Raw genomic sequence first — 19,999 nt, forward strand, 5'->3', positions numbered from 1 at the left:
GACTCTCTGTGGTCATTAAATATCCCATGTCATGTCTCGTAAATAGTAGGGGTGTAACCCTGGTGTCCTTGCCAGATTCCCTCTATCGGCCCTTACCAATCATGGCCTCTCAATCAACCGAATTGGCTCTATCACTGTCTGTCTACTCCCCCTATAGATGGTGCGTCATGAGCCTGCTGACACCGTTGTCCTGTGGCTGCTGTCAGACCATCCAAGTGGATGCTGCACACTGGTGGTGGTGTGGAGAGACCCCCCTCTCATGATTGTAAAAAGCTTCAGGTGTATGGCCATACACGATAAATGCGCTATATAAATACACAACACTTACTTACAAGAGTTTCATACATACTGCAACTTTAAGTAAATAATTATATACTGGACATTCATAAAAAAGGAATCATCATTCTAGTCATAACATTTGAATACTTGAGCAAAAAATGAAAATTATTGTTCCCTGCTGATTCAGAGCTCCTATTGGACAGGGCATTATCATGAATAGGATTTGTGATTCTTGTGCAGACTAGTAAAGAGAGAAAAATATAATACTCCACCCTGAACAAATCAAACTTGCTTCGCTACTTGTAACAACTATAATTTAATTGGGAAGATCAGCTTCACTTCTTGAGAAGTTGCTATTGTGTGCAGCGTTACTTCAGAAAAAAAAAAAAATTCTGCAAATATGCAAATACGTGTGTTTTTACTTTGTTTTTTTTTTCCATTAGCTTTTTTATCTCCAAGTTGGATTGTAAAAATGTATGTTTAAAACTTATAAACCAGAGTTAAGCTTATTTATTATCTTTATTTATTATTGTTTATTTGAATACTAAAAAAGTGTGTTAAAAACTTACAAACCAGACTTAAGCTTATTATTAATTTATTTTCATTATTTAATTTTATTATTTTGCTCTGATTTTTACACTTTTTGCCAAGTTTGGCATGTATTTTCTATAATTTAAATGAAGTTGTTTTAAAATATGTTTAAGTATGATGAGAAACCTTCAGAAGAGACTTTATTAGACAATCTAGTCATTTATAATCAATTTTAAACTGTCTACAATCTGATTATTTATCATAATTTTTTTAAATATAAAGTAAAATGTAAATTAGTTCAATTTTAAAAATGTAATAAACTAAAAAGAAAATTAAAAGATATTCATATTAAAAACACAAAAACAAACAGAAATGGTTAAAAGAAAATAACATACCACAGTCATAATATTCATTCATTCATTCAATTTCTTGTCGGCTTAGTCCCTTTATTAATCGGGGGTCACCACAGCGTAATAAACCGCCAACTTATCCAGCAAGTTTTCCGCAACCCATCCGTAACCCATCTCTGGGAAACATCCACACACACATTCACACACACACACTCATACACTATGGACAATTTAGCCTACCCAATTCACCTGTACTGCATGTCTTTGGACTGTGGGGGAAATCAGAGCACCCAGAGGAAACCTCGCAAACACAGGGAGAACATGCAAACTCCACATAGAAACGCCAACTGAGCCGAGGCTCGAACTAGCAACCTTCTTGCTGTGAGGCGACAGCACTACCTACTGCGCCACTGTTTCGCCCCCAGTCGTAATACTGCAAATTAAATTAATTATTTTAAATGATCATCAAAGGATTGTATGTTATGTTTCGAGGATTCTAAAAAGTGTGCATTCCAGCGTGATGCTTCAATACATTTTGCACCATGTGCCATTTTTGTATGACTTGTGCTATTTATTTTCTTACAGATATAGAATATAAGACAAAGGGATGTTTTTATTGCACCATAGGCCTGATTTGCTCTATTGCTTCTTGCAAGCAACACTTTTTACAGCAAGTGGACATGATTAGTTTTGATATTGAACACCCTGTCATAATTTATGAAGAAACGCTGCGTTCAAATGAATTTTAAACATTGTAAATCTGACAAACTTAGACAGGGGTGATAAATACCATCCGCTCAAGCTTTTTCCCTTTCCCTCTCGAGAGCTGCATGAAACGTCTGCTTATTGTCAGAAAAAAGTCCCTTTTTAATTCACAGGATGCCAAATTCAAGCAGCTTGAGAAGAGGTGGGCTGGCGTTAAACCTCAGGCCTGTCATTATCATGTACAGCATGTTGTCTGAGCTCTAAAAGTGAAATCAAAACGGGCTTGGAGGTTTTGAGTGTCCAAGCACGCATTCAACTGCTTTGTTCCCAGGCCTGCTTTGTTTGCTGTAAGGTCAGCTAACTGCAGGGAATGCAGAGTTCAGGACACCAAGAGCATTATTTTGTAACCGCTGTGGGCCTTTGGTTCCTGGAGTGATTTTTTGTAAATATAATCCAGTCACATGTTGCAAAGCTGCGCTCAGCATTGCCTGGGAAAGATCTTTGAGATGCTGCCCGAGGAAGAGTACAGTAGTTCATGACCTGTGTCTTTGCTCGAGTTAAATGGGATGCTTCAATTGAGTAACAATTAGTGGAATGTTAAGATTAATGGCATAGTTCTGAAAAGAACATCTACAGTTTTAGCATTTTGTACTTAAGCTAATGTTGTTCTTAAAGGCATAGTTCCCCCATAAAAATAATAATTGTGTCATTAATTATTCGCCTTCATGTTGTTACAGACCACAGAAACCTTCATTCCATAGACAGCAAGTGTCCTGACCTGTTCAAAGTCCAGAAAAATACCTACAGTAATTGAATGGTTTCTTCTTAGTGTCAGTATAAAGCTCGTCTTCATGAGATCACTGTGTTCTTTAGAAACTGTTGAATAAAGTTATTATTTGTATTTAATGTGTGCACAAGAGTATTCCAGTAGCTTCATGATATGGCTGGGTGCTTTTACCCAGCCATATTATGAATTATCATATGCATTTTGTCAGTTTAACCAGTTGTAGTAATCCTTCAGCACATGCGTTTTGATAGAATAGATTTGCTAAATCTCATTTGCGATTTTAAATTTGATTAACTGTCCAGCCACACTTCATAATGTTCCGATTGGACAGTTAAAGGCATATTGTTTGTTTTAAGGCATTTTTCTGGACTTTGAATGAGCGGAAATCTTGCTGTTCATGGAGGACCAGGGAGCTCACAGATCTTATCAAAAATTTCTTAATATGTTTTCTGAAGATGAACGAAGGTCTCAAGGTAATGGATCAACATGAGGGCAAGTAATTTAAGTAATTTTTAACACAATTACAGTGTACTCGCACTAGGCAAAATTGTCTTGAACCATGCTCAAGTGCAATTGTTGCCTAATTGTCCCCTCTCCCCCTCTGCGCTTTTCACACTACCCTTCACTCTTCAAGCGTACCGCGCCAAAGCTCAACCAAACTGCGATCTGGCACACCTCTTCCAACTGGGAAAGGACCGGCCAAATGAAACCTTAGTGGGAGGGTTTCAGAGTACTCATACTTGTCAAATGAACCAGGCGATGAGGGTCAAACGTGCCTGAGCATGGTTCGGATAGCATAGTGTGAGTACACTCTTAAAATTTTGGGTGAACTAATCCTATCAGCCCAACACAAAAAGAAACCATTTAATGTATGCACTGCTTGCTGATTTTTTAAAAGTTGAATCTGCCAAAGAAATATAGAAGCACAATAGCTTTCGTAAAGTTAACAACTAAAACTATGAAAAATCACTTTGACATAAAGTATTTAGGGTGTCAAACTTTCGAGCGTTAATTTTTAAAGGGTTCATCAACCTATGTTTGCCAAGTACAAAACCTTCATGCATTCTTACATCTGTCTGACATTGGCAAAGATATGCTAACAGCATCCTAAATCACTTTGAAACATGTTAATAGCATGTCAATCCTTGTTAGCAACTTACTAAAACATGCTAACAACACGTCCATTTTTTATTCTTGTAGCAGTGTGGTAAACATGGTAACAAGATGCTATTTGATCATTACAATTGCTAATGTGCATTTTAAAGTATGGAAATGCTACATTTCGAATAAAAAGTTCCTTAATTTCTAATGTTTTTTACTTTCTATTTTAGACTTTTAGACTTTGCAAAAAGTGTTATTTCGAGTAATAGGAGGTGGAAATGCCTTTGTCGAATAAACTGATGAAGCAAACATTATACAAATATGACTGTATTGTTCCTTTCTAATTTTGTTTACTGTTGATTAGTAGGTTACAATACTACAGTCAACCACTAACAATTTCATTGTAATGCACTTTATTTGCTTTTTTTGTTGCAAACTTTGAAAAGATTCAAAGAATGTTAAAGCGTTGAAAAGACTTGGTTAAGATGTTTGATGTGTGTTAAAATGGCTAACACCATGCTAATCCATAATAGCATACTGTTATAGCATGTTAGCAGCTAGCAACAAATTAGTATACTTTATTAATATTTATCAATATGTATGTACAACATTTACAGATTCTTTTCATAGTCAGAATGATCATTTCATTGGATCTGTAGATCGCTTCATAAATCCACCCTGAATAACTCGTTGACTAATCAGACGTCACAAGACTGGAAGAAAAAAATTAAAACGCATAAGTCACTATCGCCTCAAGGTCAAGACACTAAACCAGTGACTGGTTTTCCTCGTCCTCAATCAGCTGTGGACAGAGGTCTCCCTGTGGGCCAGAATGACGGAGAGGATCATGGGGCTTCTACCTCTGACCCACATACTGTACAGAACAGGGTGCTGGACCACACTCGTTCCACACCAGCTGATCTCTTTCAGATTGAAGCAATTACTCCAGTCCAGTAATGCCTGGAGTTCAGAGACCTGAATACCCAGTGCTCAGAGACTATTGTGTAAGCGACTGACTGTCAGTGGCACATTATTCCTGAGCTTAGAATGGCTGGCTTTGTTTCACTCTTCTGAAGTTCCCTTGTAGAGTATGGTGATGGACTTTCATCTTTTTGCATTCCTAATGGGTGTTATTATTCATATCATGGTACTTAGTGGAGAATTCAGCCAAAAATAAAATCATCATTTACTTGCTTTGATGTAATTCTGTATGGATTGCTTTCTTTTTTGGAGCAAGTGTGTTTCGAACTGGTACTTTCACTTTCATGGCAACGAAAAAGTTATTAGTCAGAAATGTAAATGACATAATTTCATTCATACCGATACAGCTAAAGTAAAATTTTCTAAATGTTAGAATCTAAAAAATATGCAAGATAAAGCTGTGGTCACACTAGAGCTTGAGCTTGTGAAATTCTGTCGTGTGGCACTTCGATAAGGGGCTGGATTAAACAAGATAATTAGACATTTAAAAAGCGAGCGACTGCTCCATGTTTTAAATTTCTGTACAGAGAGGTCATGTTTTGATCCTCGATTGGTCTCACGCAGTCAAGGGATGCGATTTCGAAGGTCAGAGTTCACCAAGCTTGAACTTTGCACCGCAGCTACCTGCGAAACTTAACGCATGACCCTGTGTTTCCGGTCTGACGCATTCGCGTGCGTATAAATGGATGTCTATTGGAGGAAAAGCCCAGTGAGACTGCGGCTTAACAAAACAAAAAATAACAAAGATTTAGATGTTTTTTTGTATGTTGTAGTTTGTCTACATACTTGCATTTCTGCGATACACACTGCAATATTGAGTATACTTTCACCAGATGACTTCAATGGCTCTACTTGGATATATATATATATATATATATATATATATATATATATATATATATATATATATATATATATATATATATATATATATATATTAGAGGGTTTAGGATCATTTTATAGACCATTTGCAGTTTAATAAACCAATAACAAGCATTGATCAATATAGAAGAGCAAAGACACAAGTAAAATAAACAATGCTTCATAGATTGCTGGGAGTCTTAATGGTATTCAGGTAAACAAACTGAATAATCAAATGTAAAATAAAATTCTCTATCCGCTTGCTAAGTTGTGACGTATGGAAAACTGTTTCCAGGTCCAAGCCGCAACTCATTTGAATTGACAAAATATTCGTTTATGACAATTTTTTAGTCATATCACACATTAAAGTTATTTTATTATAAAATCATGGTGACATCAGTCACTTGACTTGCTGCATCACAGACTTAAATATTTTAACAGTTATAAAAATGTATCACTTTCTGGCCATCTGATATTAGGCATGGATATATTTATATTGCGATCATGATTTTCGAAAGTATTACATCATTTTGTAGATATTTATTATTACCATTTGTTGAGTCTCCCCATAAAGTTTGATATAGCGATTGGACCCGGAAGCCACTTTGCATGACGTCACACTTAACAAGTGGATAGTCATCTTCATATACGTAAATACAATGAATCTTTTTTTAAATGTTGCAAACATCATAATTTATTGTGCAAAAATGCTTGAATTGGCTCAAAATGCTTACATGGGCCTTAAGAAAGCATGCTAATGCTACAATTGTTGGTAACATTGTGGAGTCACTACAAGGAGTAACCATAAATCATATGTTATTCAACTGTGGCACCTATAACTGTGGCACTAGTCAACTATAACCTTGACTCCTATTGGCATATGCTGCGATGCAACTATTGCAAATGCACACATTGCGATATCAATGCTGTAACAATATATTGTGCAGTCCTATTGCATGCCTATAATGGCAGCAATTCAACTTTTTATACACAAAAGTATCTCAGATTTTTTCTCCATGTGAATGAGAACAATACAAAAGCTAAATATTATTTAACCGAAATCTTGACCTTGTCTACTGGTCTCTGTGCAGCATTCATTATGTGTTCACAAGACTGTACCTTGACTCTAACATGCCCAGAAAAAGAGTTGTTAGAAAATTAAGATCAGTAGAAACAAAACATAAAATACAACTCATGTACTTTTTTTTCTCCAAGATAAATATATTTGTGCTTATCAGAGCAGCAAGTCAGTAACTGTCATCTGACAACTCAGTTTTTTCCATTGTATTATGCTTGTGTATAGTCCTGCACAATATCTCACATTTTAAAAAAAATACTGTAAATATGCACATCATAATGGTTTTATTATGTGAGTGGAATCAAGCCATGTTAAGACAGACAGCAGCACGACTATTGTTTTGTTTTCCTGATAAATTTTGATGTTTTTAGGTGGATAATGCTATACGTGGAGCAAAGTGCTGGTGATTATTATTATTTTTATAACTTTTATTTAAAATTGTTTATTTTATGCTGTCGTAAAACTTTTAAAAGTTGAAGTTTTGCTTTCTTTTCCCTGCAATAATCTGAAACATGTTGGTTATATCATTTATTACAAAAATCCTATTGCATATTGAATATCATATTATTTAGCATGCTATCATATATCAACTTGTTCTTCAATATCGCAGTCATATATACTCATATAGCCTGACCGTAATGTGATACTTTGTCCTTTTTTCTTCTTTTCTTTTGCTTTTTATAGGGCTGATCACTATAAAATCCCATTATATGAATAGTTTTTTTAATTAACCATGGATGACACCAGGATGAGTACAATAAATAATGTCTGAATTCTCATTTTGAGGTGAATCATCCCTTTAAAATGTGCAGCATAGATAAGAAAAGCCAGGGTTTGGTCTAATTTGTGATATTTTATCAAGTGTTGCGCAATGCATTTCTTCATGGCTGCTCAGTTTCATGTCAACACGCCGTCTCACAAGCTGCTTTTGTCCCTCCAGGGTTGCCACCCGCCATGTTAAGATAAAGACACAGATCTCTGTGCTGAACATGCTAAAGCGATTGGATAAGATAAGGTTCAGAGGACAGAAGCGAGATGAGTTCCTGGACCTTGCCGAATCCCCCAACGCATCTGACAGCGAATGTAACGATGACATCCCAGTAAAACACCGGAGCTCCCTCAAAGATACAGAAGAGCAGCGAGACCCTGTAAGTGAGGTTTTCTTCGTCTGTGAGATTATCAAGGGAGAATCCGTCAGGATCTGCTGAATGCATCTTTTTCTATGTGGTTAAATGTTGTTTTGACTCTGTAGAAAAATTTAAGTTGCTTTAAAATGGCACTGACCTTCATTTTACAGATATTACCATAGCATTTTTTGTTTAACCAAATAAATAAAACAAAAATAAATAAAATTACATGAAAATAAATACATTTTATTTTCTGAAATTTAGTTCCTTTTTATTTCTAAAGCAAAAATGGGTCCTGTTTTATGTTGTGTGGCCTTAATTACTGTTTAATTGCATTGAAAAAAAATTAGGCACAGCAATTTTATTTATTTAGCACATTTCATACACCAGTGGCAATTCAAAGTGTTTTACATAAATAGGAATAAAAGAGACAAAAATAAGAAAATCAAAACAAATAATAAAAAAACAGACCAAAACGAATTAAATTGTGTAAAAAAAAAAAAAAAAAAAAAAACAGGTTATAAAAGAATGAAAAAAACGAAAGACAAAATAGTGTGATCTGTCGTAGCACAGTGCTCATTCAGTAAAGGCACTGCTAAACAGATCTGTTTTCAGTCTTGATGTGAACGTGCCTAATGTTGGAGCACATCTGATCATTTCTGGAAGCTGATTCCAGCAGCGAGAGGCAAAGTAGCTAAAGGACGATTCACCCTGCTTTGACTGACCTCTTGGAATTTCTAGTTTATATGATCCTAAAGATCTGAGTGATCTGTTAGGTTTGTATTCAGTCAGCATATCTGTATTATATTGAGGTCGTAGGCCATTTAGTGATTTATAGACTTTAAAATGTATTTTGAATGTAACTGGGAGCCAATGTAAAGACCTGAGGACAGGTGTGATGTGCTCTGAATAAATACAATGTACATACTGTGTTCATGATATATTACAGAACACTTCTGGTGCTGTGGTGGGATACAGGTTGGGTTTAAGGTTGCCTTTAGGTTTAATGGTTGGTTAAGGTGAAAGGGATAGTCAACTGTATAATTTAAAGATGTAATTATAGAAATGAATTACAGATGTAGTTGCTTACAGGCATTTAATCAAGCATAAGTATAATACAATAAATGTATTTATGTAATAAGTGCATTGTAGCAAATAATCAATTTCAGTGCAAGTAAATATTAGTGAAAAGCCACCTAATTAGCCTAGATATTTAGCCATAGGTTTAGGAAACATTAAGATCTGCTTATTCTTTTCATCATCTAATTCATTCGTAATTGGAAAAATAAAACTTATTTAGGCCCTTCTAAATATTTTTAAAGGAAATGTCTAAATAAAATATAAATATGTTAAGTACAACTGGTAATTTTTCCATTTACATTAGGGCAGCATGATATTGGATACATTTTACATTGCAATATTTATTTCTCTGCAATTTAGAAATTGTGACATAAATACAATGTTATCAGATGACTTGAATAGCTCTGTTTGCAAAGCCATTAGTTTAGATTGAGTGGGATGATTTTGTAGGGGAGTGAAATATAAATATATGTTTTGTCTAATTTATTAAATGCATATAATAAACAAACTACAGTCATAAATAAACACATAAATATTCAGCAGAAACTGAATAATCAACTGTTAAAAAAAAACACTGCACAGTCTTCATCATGTAAATAATTCAGTAAAATTCATCTTTATTAACCTCTACATGCTACTAAAACACTTTTAAACTCTTAAAATCCTTATATAGTCACAGGCGTAAAAACACATGCACATGATAAACTTTTTATTATGGTTGCATTCTGCAGTGTCTCCACAAATCTCGTGTGTCTCCACAAAATGTTTTGACCTGTGGTTTCTGGTCATCTACAGTATAATGCCAAATCAACAATGCATATCTTGCTATGTGAAAATTGCAGATACATGCATTGTGATATCGATGCTCAAACGATACATTGTGCAGCACTAATTTACATTGTATGTAAATTCTCTAACAAAAACAACAACAAAAAATTGCAAGTTCATTCATTTATTCACTTTCTTTTCGGCTTAGTCCCTTTATTTCTCAGGGGTCGCCACAACGGAATGAACTTATCCATCATATGTTTTACGCAGCAGATGCCCTTCCAGCCAACACTGGGAAACATCCACACACTAAAGAAATTCAAATAACGATAAAAAAAATCACTTAATCTATGTCTATGGGCTACCATGTAAAAGCTGCAAAGAGCTATTTATAACATCATTTGTGTTGATGTCTGGGATTTATATGTTTTGTAAATATTTATCAAATATGAAATTTGACTGGGCTGACTTTTTCTATTATAACCGCTAGTCATAGAAAATAAATAAGTTATTAAATAACTGTGCTAGCAAAAAATAAAAATAAGTAAATAAATGCTAGCAAATACAATGGTATTGTAAAAGATGTTAAATGATTTATCAGTTTAATTTAAATATATATATATGCTATTCCAAAATAACAAAAAAGTCTTCTTAATTGTAATAATAATTCCACTGCATCCCATTCAAAGATGCTATTGGATATTAACCAGTTAAATTTATTTGTTTTTTGCATTTTTAGCAATTTGCTCATGGCAGATTTTCATGGTGTCCGCGGGGTCTTGAAGTCTTAAAGTCTTCAGAAATATTGTCTTGTAGGTCCTAAATCATTTTATTTTATTTTTCTCTGTGCATGTCAAGCTACCCAATCAATTCAACACGAATCCAATCTCCAACAATACATTCTTAATAAAACTTTTAGAAAAAATTGTATTTGTAAATAACATTTTAACAGTTTGTAGTGCATACATTTAAGTTTTTTTTTTTTTAAGTTAGTAAGTATACAACTAGGGTCTGCTTTTTTGACACATTACTTTAAATATTTGGGTAATAAATAACTAATTAGAATTAGTTTTTTGATGGGGCAAGAAAAAAAATTCTGCCGGGCAATTAAAAAATCCTTAGCCTTAAGCTCTGAACAAGTCTAAAATGTAATTCTTGATTGTCTTAAAATGTCTTAAATTGGACTTGGTGAAACCTGTAGAAACCCTGCATTTCAACCCCAGGTCTCAAACTCAAGTCCTGAAGAGCCACAGCTCTGAACACCTTGATTATTTGGATCAGCTATGTTTCATTTAGCTTTAGAGCAAAACTGCAGAGCTGTGGCCCTCCAGGAGTTTGAGACCTATGATTTAAACAAATAAAAATCAAATTCGCTATAATTAATGTTTTCTGAAAAAAATCTCTTTAATGGAATATTAACTAAAAACTTTAGAAAGAAACAACATTATTAATCATAGTAATAAATCATGTTTTCCCATCACTTGCTGGCAGTAAGCATTTGCTTCCTGTTCTTTGCATATCATGAGAGGCAGACAGCAAGATTCCCAAAGGACATCCATTATCTCCACTGTATTTCTTCTGTATAAATGACCTCTTCCTGTTGTTGCAGCTGAGATTGCCCTCCATCTCTCACATCCTCAATTCTTTGATAAAAGTTTTCCTGTGTCTGTTTGCTTCTGATGCCACCCTGCGTTCAGCCTCTGACCTACTGCATGACACTTTACTAGAGAAGAACTGATGGGAAACCACGCTCTGACAAAATGATGTTATTAAGAGCAGCCTCCTTCAAGCGTGTTTTCAAAGAAATTGCATTTGCAGCTTATAATTTAATTAGCCCAGGAAAGCTCACCTAAGAGATCTGCTGTGTCTCTGGAGGTTTCTAAGCCGGTCAACATTGTTAAATCTGCCGTGTTGGCGTCCGGTTGTGACAAGAGCCGTGATTTGTAGAAACCTGGTTCTGCTGAACTACTGGAAGACAACACTGTAATGTCTCTAGCATGCTGGAGCCACAGACAAGTAACAAATCTTTGGACTCCTAATGAACAATCCTATTTGTATTTTACGATTGAATATAATGTCTATTAGACTGTCATGTTAATGTTTAATGTCGGACCTTAGCAGCTATTTAATGTTGACATTGTAATGAGCCTTCACAAACTTCTACGCTGCTTATGATTATGTTGAGGCTTAAGCACCAAACTACCACCAAATCAATTTTTTAAATAACATATTTAACATTTTTATTTAAAATAACATATTAATCATTCTGTTATGTTGTCTTTACATCCAAAATATTAGTGTTAAATAATGTCAGAAGTCTTTTTAGCAATGTGTAAAACATACTAGGATTCCTTAAAATTCCAGTGTAAATGAAGTTGCAACTTGTTAAGCATGATAGCAGTGTGTTAAAACATGTTATAAACATTAGCCACGTTTTAATTCATATAATGTGCTAAACATGCTAACAGTGTTAAATCATTAGCAATGTGTGAAATCATGATGGGAAAATTCTAACAACATGCTGTAATGTTTGCAGTGCGCTAAATCATCTTATAAACAATAACCATGTGCTAAATGATTAGCAACGTGCTTAATCATGATATAATATCCTAGGAACATACTAAATTGTTAGCAATGCTTAATCATCGCATAAACCTATGTTAAAACATGTAATGACCTTAACTTGCATTGTTTTAAATCATTTGTACCGATTTAGTACCAGTGTGCTATAGTGCTAAATCATGTTATAAACATTAGCCATGTGTTAAAGGGCCATGAAACCCCCCTGTTTCAGCAGGGTGTTTTCACACCTCTAGTTTGGAAAAAGTCAGGAAACTGGGCGTGTTCAGCTCTGTTTAGGGGGAGTGTCGGAGAAAAAGAAGGTGCATGAAAATTCGCATAAAAATGGGAGTGTGGGTTTGGGCACACGCTGATTTGAGGCAAAACAACACACAGACGCAAGAGAGAAAGACAGTGACTGTGTTTACATGGACATCAGTAAATTGAATTTGAATTGCCAAATTATTAAACGGTGGACTTTAACGGCAGTTTGGCAATTTTTTTAGGAATTTCATTCATGCCCCTCATGACAAACGAGGTATTTGATTCGAGGAACTGCTTTAAGCGTGTATTTTTAATGCATTGTTTGATACCGTAACAGGAATGAGAGAAAAAAAAACCTCCGCATTTCTCTGTAACGTAGATGCACTCAGTAGGTAGCGTCAGAAAGCCGTGTGTGTTATTCCTGTAACAAAATGCGGCAAAAATCCTACACGATGGTAATAGTTTGATTGCGGTGTTTACATGTTTACACTTGGAGAGCAGCATTTACAGCGGATCTTTCAGTCTATGATATTGTAGTGATGTTAATGTACTGTAAAATTTAGTAACTCAGAAATCATCAGACTAAGGTTCGTCTTTAAATACTGAAAGAGTACTGCTGACAATACAAACTAACTTTTTCCTCTGAATAAAAAAAAACAAAGACCACTGATCGCTTGCTCACCAAATCTGTAGAGACAGGACAATCAACAACAACTAGAGCTGCGTCTTTTTTAAAAAGAGTCGAGCGGCAATTCCGCATTTCACCATTTCCAGATGAGAAAAGCTCTCGGGTAAAAAATGTTCCTTACAAAAGTATTTTTGTTGAGCGTTGTTTCAAACCGGAAGAACGAATTTGCTCGAAATAACGCAAAAATAACCAATTTTCACTTGTTAGTGAAAATAGTGTCCTAATAGTGTTTTTAGTAGTGTATATGACTGTCAACATCTCAAAAAAATGTGTTTGTGTTTTCGTGACCCTTTAAATCATGTAATATGCTAAACAAGCTAGCAGTGTGTTACTGTAAGTCATTTAGTAATGTGCTAACAATGTGCTATGTCATGATTGATAATCACAACTTGTTAAAATAGCAGAGTACTGAATCGTGTTATTAGCCATGTTTTAAGTCATGTAATTTGCTAAAGAAGCTAGGAGTGTGTCAAGTCATTTAGTAATGTGTTAAATCATGAAATAAATATTCCAACAACATCCCTACTTATCCCCCTAGGCCGCTTGGCTGATTGTAGCTGGTTGACCAGCCTAGTTTTAGAGGGGTTTTGGCCATTTCCAGGCTGGTTTCCAGTTATTTCCAGCCTGGTCTTAGCTCGTCTGGCTGGGAGGCTGGTTTTAGACTAGGCTGGAAATAACTGGAAACCAGCCTAGAAATGGCCAAAACCCATCTAAAACCAGGCTAATCAACCAGCTAAAACCAGCCAACCTGCTTAGGCTGGTTTCAGCTGTTTTTTTTTTCAGCAGGGAAGTCATTTAGAAATGTGCTAACAATGTGCTAAATCATGATAGAAATATACTAGCAACATGTAAAAATTTTTGCAGTGTGTTGAATCATCTTATAAACATTAGCCTTGTATTAAATCATAAGCAATGTGCAAATCATGATAGAAATATTTTACAATATTCATAAACAACATATTCAAATGTTGGCAGTGCTTAATCATGTTATAAAATTGTTAAATCATGTAGTGCACTGAACATGCTAGCATTGTGTTAAATCATTTGCACAGTGCTAACAATGTGTTAAATCCTTTTAGAAACATTCCAGCAACATGTTAAAATGTTAGCAGTGTGATGAGTCATGTTATAAACATTAGCTATGTGTTAAATAATTACCAAAATACAAAATCATGATAGAAAGATTCTAGCAACATATTAAAATGTTAACAGTGCTTAATCAGTTTTTAAAGTGCTACTTTAAACTTTTTAAATCATCTAATGTGCTAAACATGCTAGCATGTGTTAATGTAACGTCCCAAACAAGCCAGCAGTAATAAATCATTAGCTAAGTGCTAAATCATGATAGAAATATTCTAGCAACATGCAAAAATTTTAGCAATGTGGTAAAAAATGTTAGCATTTCTTAAAATACCAGTGTAAATGAACATGTTAACACCATGTTAAACATATAGGCTAAGTGTGTTAAATCATGTTATAAACAATAGCCATGTTAAATCATATGTTAAACATGCTAGCAATGTGTTAAACTATTCGCACTGTGATATAAACATTAGCCATGTGTTAAATCATAAGCAATGTGCAAAATAATGACAGAAATATTCTAGAAACATTATAAAATGTTAGCAGTGCTTAATCATGTTAAATCATGTAATGTGCAAAACATGTTTGCAGTGTGTTAAATCATTAGCAGTGTGCTAAATCATGTATGAAACATTCCAGCAACATGTTAAAATGTTTGCAGTTTGAATAATGCTAGCAATGACACATCATGTTAAGCGTTAACATACAGCTTTCTCTAAACATAAACTACAGTACAAACTTTTAGAGAAGGCTTTAAATCAACAGCAGATTTTCATCAAACTTTACTAACATATTTTTTATTCCTGTTTGTCCTCAGGCTGGATCAGGGATGCTCACCATGTCTGCTGCGCCCATCCAGGACTACAAGATGACTGATGCAGACCCGCTCAGTGAGGTCAAAGGTCACCTGGAGATAGCCTTACTGGAAAAGCACTTTCTTCGTGAGTGTTCAAGATATTCATTCATTCTTAAGGCGTCCCTATTTTACATGGCTCCATTGTTTTACATCATCGGAGCTCTGCTGATTTAGCAGTCCTTTCAGATGGATTTTATATCCTCTTATGGCCACTTTGTCATTTTTGAGCCAGTGTGCTGTAAGCAGTGTCCTAAAACCTAGCATGCGGACTCATTGCATACTGTCTGCATAGTCAGCAGTATTTTAAGGCAGCAGGTTTAGAACTGGTTGCATTGAGAGTGAAAGCTGTGAACAATAACCTGTGCATCGTTTGTGCCCACTTTCTTAATTAGGACTTTAAACTCCTTAATATTTATGATCTAGACTGTGATTTATGTTCATTTAAAAGAATGTTCTCAAGTCAAATATTTTAATCTTACAATTGAGAATATTTAAAAACAAACATGAGCTTTATTATTAACAGTTTAATGTAAGGTCTGTAAGGTTATTAATCTGGGGTCGCCACAGAGAAATTAACTGCCAACTTATCCAGCATATGTTTCACGCGGCGAATGCCCTTCCAGCTGCAACCCATCTCTGGGAAACATCCATACACACTCATTCACACTCATTAACTATGGACAATTTAGCTTACCCAATTCACCTATAGCGCATGTCTTTGGACTGTGGGTTAAAAACCGCAAGTGTGCAGGGCAAACTTTAGCAACTCTACGGCCCTTATTAGAAAAATACATTTTAATGGCTCAGTGTTACGCTTGATTAAATCCTCATTTCTGAGAGGTTTGAATGTGCTGTAATTTGTGTAAATAATCTCAGTCATAATGTTCATTTGTTAATTTGTTATTAGCCTTTTAAACATGTTTTTGAGAGATTCCCAATTTATTTAGTAGTTAGTCGATCGTCGTCTTTCATATACAACCTCTGAACCAGTAAATGCATGTATAAGCGCTGATTGACAGACGCACTCCGTACATTAAACTGATCCCAGATCAGCTTTTGTACACGCCATTTAAAGTGACACCTCTGTTATCAAACAAGTGAGCAGCAAATGAATTACATGTTTTGCTTTGTTTGATAACAGAGGTGTCTCTGTAAGAATGCACAGATCTATAATGAAAGCATTCCATTACTTTAGTAACTGTTTGTGCTCGTTTAAGAGGAAATTAGCTGTTTAAAATAAAACATGCAGGACAGACATGTTTACAAATTATTCAGTGTATTTGTCTGTTTAAACAAACTCGAATCCAAAAGTGTCCTGCACCTTTGCTCCTCTTTAAATGGCGTGTACAAGCTGATCTGGGATCAGTTTAATGTACCAAGCGGGTCTGTCAATCAGCGCTTGTGCATGCATTCACTGGTTCAGAGGTTGCATATGAAAAGCGACGATCGACGCACAACTTTATTGTAAAGAAAGTGAATGGTAAAATACGGGAGAATTTTGGTAAAAACACGAGGGTTTACGTAAATTAAGTGAACAGGAAGTGTTTGTGGAGAAACAGTTTTGCAAGAGAACGCAAAACATCTTTGCGAGGGAAAGCAAAACATCTTTTCGAGGGAACGCAAAAAAAAGCTTAAAAATGTTTTCCTATCACTGTTTTTTTTCTTCCAACTTTTTTTTTTCCTACACCTATTTTTTTTCCCCACCATCACGTCCCTTCCGGGTCTCCATACAGTCCTTCTTTGTTAACATAATATTTATTGCTTTAGCCACAATATTCTTAATCACGCCCTTGTTAGTTTGCAATGATTTAATGAAGTGCAAACAGAAAGCTCCACCCCTACTCAATATTTTCACTACAGTTGGAAGTACATCAACATTTACAACAAATTCCACCTCACGCATACTTTAAAGTGATAAAAATATACATTTCTATTTAATTTAAAAATCCCTAAATTGGTAAAGTTTTACAATCACTTGAGGTGGTTTTGGATTTTTGTGGAGTTTTTTGGACAAAGTGCTGATGTGAATAATAGGCAAGGCAAGGTAAGTTTATTTATATAGCACATTTCATGCACAGTGGCAATTCAAAGTGCTTTACATAAACAGGAATAAAAGAAACAAGTAAAAAAAAAAAATATATATATATATATATATATATATATATATATATATATATATATATATATATATATATATATATATATATATATATATATAATGGGGGATGAAAACGTATTTGCCAAATAAATTCTACATCCATGATACTTATCAGCTTTTTCCATTGTTCTTGACTTGTTTATTGTTGGCTACTTGGTTTACTAATACCACAACTTAGTGGACAACTTTTACCTATTTCTTTTTTCTTTTTTTTTTGCAAACTTTAAAAAGAGTTGGCATTTGTGTGTGTTTGCATGTTCTCCCCGTGTTCGCGTGGGTTTCCTCCAGGTACTCCGATTTCCCCCACAAGTCCAAAGACATGCGCTATAAGTGAATTGAATAAACTGAATTGTCCACAGTGTATGTGTGTAAATGAGAGTGTATGGATGTTTCCCAGTGATGGGTTGCGACTGGAAGGGCATCCGCTGTGTAAAACATATGCTGGATGAGTAGGCGCTTCATTTTGCTGCGGTGACCCCTGATTAATAAAGGGACTAAGCTGAAAAGAAAATGAATGAATTAAAAGATTGTCACATTTAAAATGATTTTTTATAACAATCTCTGGTGTTTCTGTATGGAGTTTAAATTTTACATCCAGATTTAGTTACAAACACCTCCTAAGGAGTAAAACTGACCTGCAGTAAATCTCCAGGTGTGTGTGTGTGTGTGTGTCAGTTTATCACTCTGGCAGTGGACTGAGCTCACTCTCATTAAGACCAGATCTGTGTGCGTCTTACAGCGATAAACCCTCCATGTACACCACTGATCCCTCTGACCCAAACCTCATTTTTAATTAGTGACACTTTGAGGCAGAGATTAGCTCTCTACTGGGGGTTTAACACACACACACACTCATCCAACAGAGCTAACATGATGTAGACATTTTATGGTGTATTGTTATTGTTTAACATTATTTGTCTTTTATGATCCTAACATGTCTTATGGACATCTGATGCAACTAACACGGAGACAGTATACAATATAAAGTGATTTTTTTATATTTAGATTTTGGTTTTCTGTGTGCCTTAGTTGTTTGTGAATCACTATGTCACTATATCAGTCAAACTGTATTTTATAGTATATTAAAATTATAGTCTGCATCTGGCATGACTTGGAACACATCGCTAGTAACTGAGTGCATTAAATATAATATAAATATAATGTGAGATGCAGTAGAACGGTGAAAAAATGCAAGATGCGAGTTGCGGTCTGCGAATAACATTTCATGAAAAAGCATTTTTTTTTTTTTGCAGATTATCCCTCACTGATAATGTTGAGTATTGCTGGATGTTTGAGTAGTGGTATTTGGTATTGACTAAAAAACAACAATATTTGAGTGAAATTGTTTTTCATAAAATATTACGCAATATTGATATCTGGGGGCCGTTATCTCGCTTATTTGATCTAAGATGATTTGGCAGATCCTGAACCTTTAATCTTAACAACTGATCTCTGGTTAATTTGGTTCTTTATGAATCAGATTAAAGAGCCCCTATTTTACACTTAAAAGGGTCATAATTTGGTGATAAGGGTCTCTAACAACAGGCTGATATACATGCAAGGTCAAAAAACACTTTCACTGTCTTATAATATGTATTTATTTTTACTTCATTATCCCAGCGACCCCCATATAATTCGTTCTTCGATTTATTTGTTCCCAAACCCCTCCTTAGTGCGAAGCTAATCTGCGCTGATTGGACCGATGACAGTCTGTTGTGATTGGTTGACAGTGTTCAGCGCGAGACAGAGTAAAATGTACGGCACATCAACAATTTTGAAGTTTTCAGGGGAAGGGTTTTTCCCGAGACTCTCCTGTAATTCAGACCTATCTCCTGCCGCCTTCCCGTTATGTTATTTATTCCAGAAAACTCCCAGTCTGTGAAATCCCCGGGTCGCCACAGCGCCCGAAACACGTGTATAAGCCCAATGCAGGAGTGCAATAAAGCAGTGCAGTTAAACACTAGCATATTGCTTCATTCTTAACCATGACACACATTCAGCATTAATCGACACACGTCGCATTTTCAATGTGGCTTTAGACTTGATATAAGAATATAGTTAACCAGATACAGTACAAGCAGTTACGAGTAACAAAAAACAAATAGCATAATTTGCAATCTAGAGAAAACAAAGCGGCAACCATTTTAATCACACTTACTTACACTTGTGAAATCAAGGAAGAAACTAGCCCACTGTAAAGTACAAGTTAAAACTATATATAATTGGGTAGGCTAAATTGTCCATAGTGTATTAGTGTTTGTGTGGATGTTTCCCAGAGATGGGTTGCGGCTGGAAGGGCATCCGCTGCATAAAAACTTAATGGATAAGTGGCGACCCCGGATTAATAAAGGGACTAAGCCGACAAGAAAATGAATGAAGATATATATATAAATAAATAAAACTTATGCAGTTTGCACCCCTGAAGTGAAAGTACAAAGACTGCCACCTGGTGGTGCAAAGAGAAAACTTATTGATATGAACTTTTTAGATCGCTTTAGTACAATTTGTGTATAAATAGACATACACAATGTGACTTTTTTAAAAGCAATAATACATTTATGCAGTCATAAACATGTTTTAACACTTAATATGACAGTGATTTGATCCCTTACAAAAGTTGCAGACGTCTTTACCAATATCAAAATGCTTTTGTACACATCCAATTATTCTTAACCCTGATTAAAAAAACAGCTACTACTATAATACTATTATGGCTACTATAATAAGGAAAATCCGCTCTAAC

At 35.0% G+C, this 19,999-nt stretch overlaps 1 protein-coding gene across 34 annotated transcripts in view; it reads left to right on the forward strand.

The window, feature by feature from the left end:
- gramd4b (GRAM domain containing 4b) overlaps positions 1–19,999 on the forward strand; it is a 65,726-nt gene that overhangs the window by 4,704 nt on the left and 41,023 nt on the right. For 16 of the 34 annotated variants that reach the window (XM_087312155.1, XM_087312156.1, XM_087312157.1 and 13 more), the window contains 2 exons: positions 7,614–7,821; positions 15,060–15,183. In XM_087312155.1, the coding sequence (XP_087168281.1) occupies positions 7,614–7,821; positions 15,060–15,183 (332 nt within the window). Of the gene's footprint in view, positions 1–7,044; positions 7,077–7,613; positions 7,822–15,059; positions 15,184–19,999 lie in introns of all 34 variants that reach the window. The other 18 variants (XM_087312158.1, XM_087312159.1, XM_087312160.1 and 15 more) reach the window with 3 other exon arrangements.

This window comes from Danio rerio, chromosome 25, assembly GCF_052040795.2.
Source record: "Danio rerio strain M-AB ecotype USA chromosome 25, GRCz13ab, whole genome shotgun sequence".
NCBI lineage: Eukaryota > Metazoa > Chordata > Actinopteri > Cypriniformes > Danionidae > Danio > Danio rerio.